This window comes from Armigeres subalbatus, chromosome 2 (genome assembly GCF_024139115.2).
Source record: "Armigeres subalbatus isolate Guangzhou_Male chromosome 2, GZ_Asu_2, whole genome shotgun sequence".
In the NCBI taxonomy this organism is placed as follows: Eukaryota; Metazoa; Arthropoda; class Insecta; order Diptera; family Culicidae; genus Armigeres; species Armigeres subalbatus.
The window spans coordinates 99,552,693-99,563,078 of record NC_085140.1 but is presented as its reverse complement, the minus strand read 5'-3'; the positions used below and the strand labels follow the sequence as shown (position 1 = coordinate 99,563,078).

At 41.2% G+C, this 10,386-nt stretch overlaps 1 protein-coding gene across 1 annotated transcript; it reads left to right on the top strand.

Annotated features, from left to right (window-relative positions):
• The first annotated feature begins 7,492 nt into the window (after positions 1 to 7,492).
• On the top strand, positions 7,493 to 10,063 carry LOC134209096 (uncharacterized protein K02A2.6-like). Its single transcript, XM_062685074.1, has one exon. It carries the CDS (start codon positions 7,493 to 7,495, stop codon positions 10,061 to 10,063), a length of 2,571 nt encoding a protein of 856 aa, XP_062541058.1.
• Positions 10,064 to 10,386: the final 323 nt, after the last annotated feature.

The following is a 10,386-nucleotide window of genomic DNA, read 5'->3' as shown; positions in this document are numbered from 1 at the left end:
AATTTGAATAACTTTTCATAACAATGACCAAATGCTTTCGTTTTTTCACAGGACAAAGCCATAAATGTGCTTAATGATTTGTACTGATGAAAATGTCAACATTCTATCAAAGTTTTAGGATATTTGGATTTAAAATTATTGCCTCAATATGGGGACATTTGATCCCCCATTAGTCACCCATACAAAAATTTGGCGAAAAAATTTAAAAAAATATAATCTGTTCTCCGGCTTCTAATTTTTTGTAGATTTGACAGATTTGATGAAGGGTTGGCTGGAAAAATTATTTATTGCGTAGATATCATAGAAAGGGGATCAAGTCACCCCAAATTTTAAAATTGCATGTGCTGTCGAATTGAATAACAAAAATCGTTCATGTATACGCACAGCAATTCGAAAATTGCGCGTATTTTGAAGGAAAAATATTTAAAAAAATTTGAGGGCACCTTTCTAATTTTTTCAAAGCAAGTTCTTGGAGAGGGATCAATTTCCCCCAAATATTTTAAAAGTGAATTTTTGACAGCACTCTAAAAAATCGATTGAGTATCAATAACAACAATAATTTAAGGACTGTCATACATCAGTAAAGTTAAATACTATATTCCTTAGAGAGTCTGTGTGGAAATCGCGTATGTTTATTTATTTTTGGTTGTGATACATCGGAAATCAGAAAAAGGGATCAAAGGGTCTACCCAGTCTCCCCTAACACTTTTCAGAAGTACCCCCACCCCTATGCGTAACGCATAACAAATGCTGTTTTTTGAGAAGAATCTTAATTTTGGTATAACTTAAAACACGATACAATAATTTAATTTTTATTTATACTTCATGCTATTTTAAAGAAAATAAATATTTTTCAAGAATATAATAATAATTTTCTCTATTGTTACGCGTAACAAAACTTCGAGAGACCCTCATCCCCCATATTTTGCGTAACAAATCGTAACAAAAAATAAATAACCCCCACCCCCTATTGCGTTACGTAATATTTGAACAGACCCTTATAATAAAAAATAATAATAATTTTAAAGAATATTCTCTTAAATTCTAACAATTTGTATGTTAAAAAATAAACATTATTCCACATCAGTAAAACAAGGAGATTATTGAATTTACAAACTTATTGGATTTTGAAATTTCTCGCTAATAATCGTAATTTTAATATTGAAGACATTTGAAGACATTTTTAAACGACTGTGAAGACATATGAAAATATCTTCTGGCATCCCTGTTCGTTAAAAACAATGAATTGACGTTTGTCGCATAGAATATTAGACACTCTTTTATGTATAAGCAATAAATTGCCACCAAATCGATTTCAAATGCGTTTTTAAACCAAAATGGTTTTTTGGCAAATGAGTGAAATGATGCGTTTTAGAATGAAAAATTCAAGCGTGATGCATTCCTTTAAAATCGCAGACGATTTCGATCGCACGGGAGCGCTCGGTGATTGAGATTTATGAGTGATTTTACCAACACTGCTTGGCACAATATTTACTAATTTGTTTTTTCAAACATATGCAATTGAAAAAATGTTTTTATCTTGTGAAAAACTTTATGGGAATGGAAACTTAAATTTTATCAAAAGGCGAAAAAATCCAATTTATTTTTTAAATTTTATCATGAATGTCTTGGCCATAATTTTTATTATGTTGATCTAAAAACATGTTCGTATTAGTTGACTGGCGCATTTTAAACCTTGTTCGCCTATTGCAAATTTCATTATTCAATTTGATGGATCATTTCCAATATTTCAATTCCTTTTCAGTACTTTGTGTTTGATGTGATGAACAAAGGAGCTATGAGATGAAGTCCAGGAGCAGTAACTCTATATCATGAACAGAAAAACAATAGGACTGCCACTTCATTATTTAATTTTAATATTCCATACTTCTTTGTTATCTAAAGTGCATTTCGACCTCATTTAAAAGCATCATTTATAATGATGCTGTAGAACAATTTACCTTCGTTGTACATTGATTAAATAACTACGATATTGTTACGTCCATGCCTGGAGCCTAGAAGAAAGCAATCAACGGCGCTGCGGCTCGTCGGAAAATTCCTTCCGCGAAAGAGAATCAATGTTGGTATTAAGAAGATTCTGGTAACAAATAACGAAGGAAATGAAATTAATGTTGTTGCAGGAGCTGTTGTTGATGAAAGGGGAATAATCAAATCCACTGAATGCAGAAGCCCAGCAAGAAAGGATAACAGACGTGTCTTGAGACTAATGAGGCATCATGTAGCTTCGTCGCCTATTACCCACCGCTGTTATCCAATCCAGAAGGAAGGAAATCGTCACATTTATCGCGGTAACTGGAGTTCGTTCTTAGAATGTCGTTTTCATTTCTGTCGTAATCGCATCTGAAACGAGTTCCAGCGAATGCGAACAGAAAGTGCGCGTCTAGCTGTCACTCAATTGGATATTTATTGTTGTTGTTGACTTGGGCTTTACGGAGATGAAACTTGTGGAAAATGTCGACTTTAGTCATATTTTGCATCTCGGGCTGAGGGAAAACCATTGATGTTTTTTTTAAACAATTGAATCAGCGAACACTACAAAAATTCCACACATTTTTATTGGCAAAAATCCATTAATTTAATTCATGATTCTAATTAGTGCACACATAACCACTCTCCACGCGAAGTACAAATATAATCTATAATCAAATGAAATGTATGTGTGGTCTCTAATATGCAGTTATTGAATTTATGTGTGGGTACAAATTGCATATATTTGGGTCGCCAAATTGCAAAAATTTATGTGTGCGACAAATATATTCAATATAAAGAATTTTTTCGGTGAACGAATCCACAGATACATTAGTAGTTTGTACAAGGTAATGGCGCGTAATTCAAGTCCCATTATCGATATCAATTGTAAACATGGTTCATGCCTATATATTGCGGTTGTTGTCCTTTCTATAATATCAAGTAAAACAAGACAAAGTTGAAATCGTGTTTTCGTGATAATTACTATTCGAAAACAATCTTTTTCCCTTCAAATTGCAAATAAAACACCTTCACACGAAGTGGGATGCGAAAAGCAGTTTCCCAGGAAGCAAAAGTTCCCCGCTCGCAAAACATCGTTAACCACTTCTTTGAATTGCGCTGCGAAACAGAAGCGAATTGATTCCTTGCAATTAGTGCTTCCCATCCACCAACTCAAACAAAGCCCACCTAGGAACTAGGTACGTAGGTATCAGAAATCGCATTGGGGACATTTTACATCGAATTCATTAGTCTCAATGTAATGAGGATACAAGCTGCATTCATGGAACGGACCCTGTCACGTTGATTGAGCACGAAGATGTGTATACGGCATTCAAGGATTCGGGAGAATGTTGGATTGTTTCATCGTTGTTGGAAAGTTAATGTGTTGCTAAGTTGGAGTTTTAAGCATAAGATGTAATAATATTTGTCCTGCCTTTTTACTTCTATTATTCTGTGAATCGAAAAATCATCATGTAAAAACATTTACTATTCATTGCTTTTCATTATTTCTAGTAATTGAACAATTAAATCAAACACGTTTCCCAAAGTTTTCCTCCATACACTATGACGTCTCAAAGTTAGAACTTTTCCGCTTTCTTGTGAACGAAGGATGCTGCGGCAGAAGCTTGACCTAATTTCTTCCTTTCTTTTGTTTTCATCCCAGCAGTTCCATTACTTAACCTCCATAGCCCATAGCATGTCGTCTACAAATCAAACCCACTCTGTTAGAAACTCCGGCCTGCACTTACATTCATCGTTTTGCCTTGCAAGGTTAGGCAGTAAAGCACCTGGCAAGGATTCCCGCCCGACCCTGCGCCGCTGGAACCAAAACGAGCAGCAGCATCATTGGCGGAAAACATCCAACCAGATGGCATTGAACAACGATGACGTCAGAAAGAATCTTGTCCCACTTTTCGGTTGTGGCCGGTGGCCTCCACTCACCTACATTGCGCTCGATTGTAGGCAGTGTACGATCCGAGCCCATTCCCATCCGTACGTTGTAACACTGCGACGTAAATCCCTGCCCCGTGCCATTATGGTAGGCTCGAATGCGGACAATCCAATGTTGGGTGAATTGGAAATTTGTTCTCATGGGAGCAACGCTTATCGAAAGTAGGTATCGGATCGGAACACGTGCGAGGTTCAATACATTGGATTAGTTATATAACCGAGTACGCGTGTGATTCAGCATACGAGAACGACACTACAACAATAAATAAAACTTTAGTTGAAATAAACTTCAGTTTATTAGTATTGTTACGCAGAAAAAAGTTTTCAGCCGACCTAAATGTGTGGTACTCAACAGATAGTGTAAACCATGCTAAACATATGCATGACAGCCCTGCATCCACACACACATTGTGAGTGCCCTCCACATGGGCTCATCTGTGTCGCCGCCATTAGCTCTGCCTCTTTTGCATTCCGAACGTTGTGCAGGTAAGACGTGTTCGAGCGATCCAACCTGAGCGGTCCCTTTTCCCGACGCTCGTTAGGCATTCACAATGGCGATCCTGCCAGGTGTTGCAGCATTTTATTTTCACTTTCGCTGCAACACAAAGCAAAAACAAAACCAGACATTCATTTTTCAAAACCAAGCCAAGGAAAAGGGATCACTCAGAGTTGCAACAACAAAAAAATTGTAGTGCGAAGAAATTGAGGTTAGGCCTGCAGAATGGACCTAAATACAAAAAGAAACCCAATAAAAAAAAGCTGATGTATAGCGGATCTAGAATCGCGCTGAGCGGGCAAAATAGCATGCCGCGCTGAAAGTGATGAACAATCGGTAGATGCGGGTTGAAAAACCGCGCTGAGTATGGATTGCGCAACGCGAATCGATACATTGCACTAAGCGGACCAAGAGGTCGCGCTGAGCCCATCGAAAGTATACTATGTACAAGCGGGCCAAGAGGCCGCGCTGAGCCTATCGAAAGTCTACTACGAGCGGGCCGAGAGGTCGCGCTGAGCGGATCAAAGGATCACACATAGCGGGTCAGAGAATCGCGCTGAACAGAATAATATATTGCCCCACAAAAAAAGAGCATTTTTTTTTAAACCAAGAGATATAGAAATAAATACCTGAACATTCAATTAAGTAAATGTATCTAATATCCGTGAGCTAATCATGTATGTTTTGGGCATCATTACAGATAACGAGACGATAAAGTTTTAAAAACAAACACAAAGAAACAGAAACGAAAATGTCGAAGCAAGGGAAATACGTCCGAAACACCCCAGATACTCTGGCAGGTGACGATGACGTTTACAATCCAATCGAAGGAAATCAAGTTGATATCGGAGATTTCGACGAAATCGAGACACCACACACACTGCGTAGGGATTTTGATGACACCAATGACAACTCAGAATCCAATAACGACTCCGACGGTGAAAGTGGAACCAGTTCAAACGATGAAGCATCGAGCTCGACGGCTTACTCGACCAGATCCCCGTCGGCATCCCCAGAAGCCACACCTCCGAAGGTTCCAAGTCTGACAGCACACGAACAGGCGAACACGGATCGGATTGACCGCATGGAAAAGATGCTCGAGAGTATGAATAACGCGCTTGCTCGTTTTCAAGCAAATACTGGACCAATACCGAACGACGACGTTGATAAAAGCTGGAAGTTCCCGACCGGCGCAGAACGATATGGATGTGGCGAGAGTTCTTCCTCAAGTATCCGTTGGGACCACTTGAAGCCCTTCCCGAGCGGTATCGCAGCTGGGAAAATGTGGGAAGCGTGGAACCGCTATATAGAGAATTATGAAATAGCAGCTTCCTTTGGCAACGTTAACGATCCCATTAAGCGTACTCAACTGCTATTCCTCTCCATGGGTGACGAGTTACAAGGAATAGTGAAAGCTGCCAAGTTACGACCATGCTTATCAAATCCGAACTGTTACGGTATTTTTGTGGAAAACATTCAAAAATACCTGCGATCGATGACAGACACTGCTGCCGAACACGAGGCATTCTCCCGAATGCGGCAGGAAAACGGCGAATCCGCCGTTGCCTTTCATGCTCGATTGATGTGCAAGGTCAGGGCTTGCAATTACAGCGCTGACGATGAGGATAGATTTGTGCGGTCGCAACTCCTGACGGGTCTCAAGAACAAGGAACTTGTGAAACAATCTAGGACATATGGTTATGACACAAACTTTATTGTCCAATCAGCGACGAGGGACGAAGCCTTTGAGTCCGAAAGCAGGCAGGAGCCAGAATCCACAGTGTCAGCAGTCAGAAGCTACAGAAACCGACCATCCTTCAATCAGTCCACTCGAAAGCGTATAAGCGGAGGAGCTAGAGTTGGTGGAGCACCAGCTAAGCGACAGCACACTGAAGAACCCAGCCAACAGCGGTCACAAGGACAACGTCTGCGATGCACTCGTTGTTGCCTTCTTCATCACAGAAACGGGCAATGTCCAGCAGTGAGCCGGAACTGTAACGAATGTGGTAAACGCGGCCATTACGCGGCCGCTTGTCGGCAGAAGCAGGTAAATGCCATGGAAAGAAATCCGAAGTTTGATAGAATCCCAGGAAAACCCGACATTCCGAATGACAGCAAGCAGGAGAATGAGCAGGTACTGATTGACTATTAAATTTATTATTTTTTTCTTTCATGACATACTACAATTGACAAAAATCGATGAGAAAATAAATTGAAATGATTTGATTATTACATCATGAATAACGACTTTTAACAAAGTGTTAGAACTGTATCTTAACCAATGTCACATTTCTTGTTCAACCCAGCTAATCAACGCTCTCTCACTCGAAGATGTCTTAGTCATGTGTTCGGTCGGATCATCTGCCCCCATACGCTTTCTTATTGATTCAGGGGCGGACGTAAATGTTATCGGGGGAAACGACTGGGTTCAACTGAAGCAAGAAATTCAAAAAGGAGTTTCAAAGATAGAATTTATTAGAACACCTGAGAGGAAGAAGCCAATGTTTGCAGAGTGCAGCTTCAAAGCAGAAATAACAACTGGGGGATCCACAGAGCGAAGTTTAAACTCTATTTTGCATGCCGTGCCGAGAGGGTGGGTGGTCCACGTACAACGATATGGGGTTGCTGCACATAGGGAACAAGAGCAGGCTTTATGAAATCTCGTATATCAAGAATCAGTTCCCAAGAATGCCAGGGGTACGAATTAAGTTTAGCATCGATAAAACCGTCCCACCTACTAAAAGTACATACATACTTCAATGTACCAGCATACGAGTAAGAAAAACTCTAACTATGAACAATTATTTTTGAACAATTGTGAATTCCGTTAGTATCATGTGCACTTACTAATAAGATTGCGTACACCACAACTGAGCAGCTATATCGTAATAATTGTACCATATTGAATAAAGCAGAATAAATTTACATGATAGTAGCCCTTACAGCCCTGCTGTATACTGATTAGATTTGAAGTATCTTGATCGATAATATAATGTTTTCCATTCCAAATTTAACAATGGTTGCAGGGATGGAGCGCGACGGAGGCTAAAGGAGATGGAATCCCAGGGAATCATAGAAAAAGTTACCACTGCCCCTAGCTGGATTAGCGGCATGTCGGCTGTGGCAAAGGGGAGTAACGATTTTCGTCTCGTGGTAAACATGCGCGCCCCCAATCGAGCGATTAACCGCGAATACTTCAGATTGCCCTTACTCGATGAAATGAAGGTCAAGCTTCACGGTGCGAAATATTTCACGAAGCTTGACCTGCAAAACGCATTTTATCACTTAGAGCTGTGCGAGAAATCCCGGGATCTGACCACTTTTTTGACGGAAGACGGAATGTACAGGTTCACTAGACTCATGTTTGGTGTAAACTGTGCACCAGAAGTTTTCCAACGAGAGATGACAAGAATCTTAAAAGACGTTAGCGATAATGTTATCGTTTATATAGACGATTTCCTGATTTTTGCAGACACATTACAAGGGCTACGAACAAATGTCGCGAAGGTCTTACAAATTTTGAGAACAAACAACTTGACACTGAACACAGCAAAGTGTGAGTTCGACAAAACCAAAGTGCAGTTCATCGGCCACGAGCTAGATGAACATGGTTTTCACATTGATAATGCGAAGATCAAGAGCGTCCGAGCCTTCAGAGAACCTTCAACATTATCAGAGCTTCGTAGCTTTCTTGGGCTGGCGTCTTATCTTAGCCCATACCTGAAAAATTTTGCCGACATCTCTGGCCCATTATGGGCTGCTACAACATCCAAGTCATGGTTCTGGGGTCCCGAGCAGAAAAAGGCATTCGAATTGATTAAACAGCATATCATCAAGTGCACGATCTCGCTAGGATATTTTTCTGAACTCGATAAAACTGTGCTCTACACGGATGCTTCACCTATAGCTCTAGGAGCCGTGCTTGTGCAGGAAGCAGCAAATCAAGCACCGCGCATAATCAGCTTTGCTTCCAAATCGTTGACCCCCACAGAGCGAAAATACGCACAGAACCAGCGGGAAGCCCTAGGAGCGGTGTGGGCGGTGGAACATTTTTCCTACTTCCTGCTCGGTAGACATTTCACCCTCCGCACCGATGCACAGGGGCTAGCATTTATTCTTAATCGTTCAAGAGAAGATTCGAAGAGGGCATTAACTCGTGCCGATGGGTGGGCGCTAAGGTTGAGCCCATACCGGTACGACATCGAGTACGTTCGTGGCATGGAGAACATTGCCGACCCACCTTCAAGGCTCTATAGTGGGGAAGATGCCCCGTTCGACGAAGAAGAAAGTCCATGGGAAATCGCAGCCCTCGAAGCGAATTCCATTGAATTCCTTACAGAGACTGAGATTAAAAACGCTACAGATCAAGACGACATGCTACAGCGAGTGATAAAGGCATTGGAGACTGGTATCTGGACCAAAGATTTACAAAGGTACAACACGGTTGAAAAGGACCTAACTGTTAAGGATGGGATTGTCATCAAAACTGGATGTGCGGTCATCCCAAAAACACTTCAAGCACATGCTTTACAAGTAGCACATGAGGGCCATCCTTCAACGGCCAAAATGAAGAGTATCATGCGACAGCGTGTGTGGTGGCCTGGTATGCCGAAAGATGTGACAAGCTGGGTAGAGACATGTAGAACATGTTGTGTAAATGGGAAACCGGAGAGGACAACACCGATGGAAAGAGTGCTTATTCCGAAGGCTGCTTGGGACACCGTGGCTTTAGACTTTAACGGACCCTATGTAAAGTTTGGAGGAGTCCTCATCCTAGTAATAGTGGACTACAAGTCCCGTTACCTTATTGCCAGACCTGTGAAATCGACGAAATTTGAGTGCACAAAACGAGTCCTTGATGATATTTTCCAAAAAGAAGGTTTTCCGAAAACCATCAAAACAGACAACGGTCCCCCGTTCAACGGTCAGGAGTTTGCCGAATATTGTAAACGGCGAGGTATCACCATGATTTTTTCAACGCCTCTATTTCCGCAACAGAATGGATTAGCGGAAAGTTATATGAAATTAATAAACAAAACTATGGCGGTGGCCATCGCAAACAACACAAACTACATCGAAGAACTTAGAAAGGCAACAAACGCCCATAACGCAGCCGCCCATAGTATCACCAAAGTTCCACCGGAGGAAATAATGTACGGGCGTAAAATCAAACGAGGTTTGCCATTACTCCAGCACGGCGTATCTAACTACGATGAAGCACTTCTGCAACACAGAGATCGCGAAGCCAAGCTGGCGGGAAAACAACGCGAGGATATCCGTCGTGGAGCGCGCCCTTGCAGAGTTAAACCGGGAGACGAAGTTCTCATCGAGCGCCATAATCGCTTGAAAGGCGATTCCCGTTTTTCGCCGACCAGGTACGTGGTAACAGAAGAACGGAATGGTAGTCTCGTTCTCACGGACCAAGAGGGAAAAACATACAAACGCCACGTATCTCAGACGAGAAAAGTTAAACCATGGCGCGACTCACGAAACGACATAAAAACACCTGGCTTGGAGTCACAAGAGCCGCTTTCGAACACACCAGAGCAAGCGCCAGAGCGACCATCGCGTCAAAAGCGGACACCGGCATTCTTAAATGATTACATCAGAACTGTTAACAATTAGCATTTTGGCTCACGATACAGCTGAACCTAAAACAAAAATACCTTAATAAAATATAAATTTGCGAAAAAAAGCGTTTTTTTTTACATGACATAAGAATAATGATATTTTAGCTTGGAATAATATTTAGCTCTTGTCAAGAACTACAGCATTTACTAGTTCACGGATAAAACGGGCAGCCGGAAATTTTGACTGTGGTAGGAATCATAAATGGAATTATTATTATATTTTGTTCGTACGCTGCGGAATGAATTTCATGAAGATTCGCTTTTCTCATTTCGTAATTCGCCCACAGCCAACTCCAAACGAGAATCACACAAAGCAAA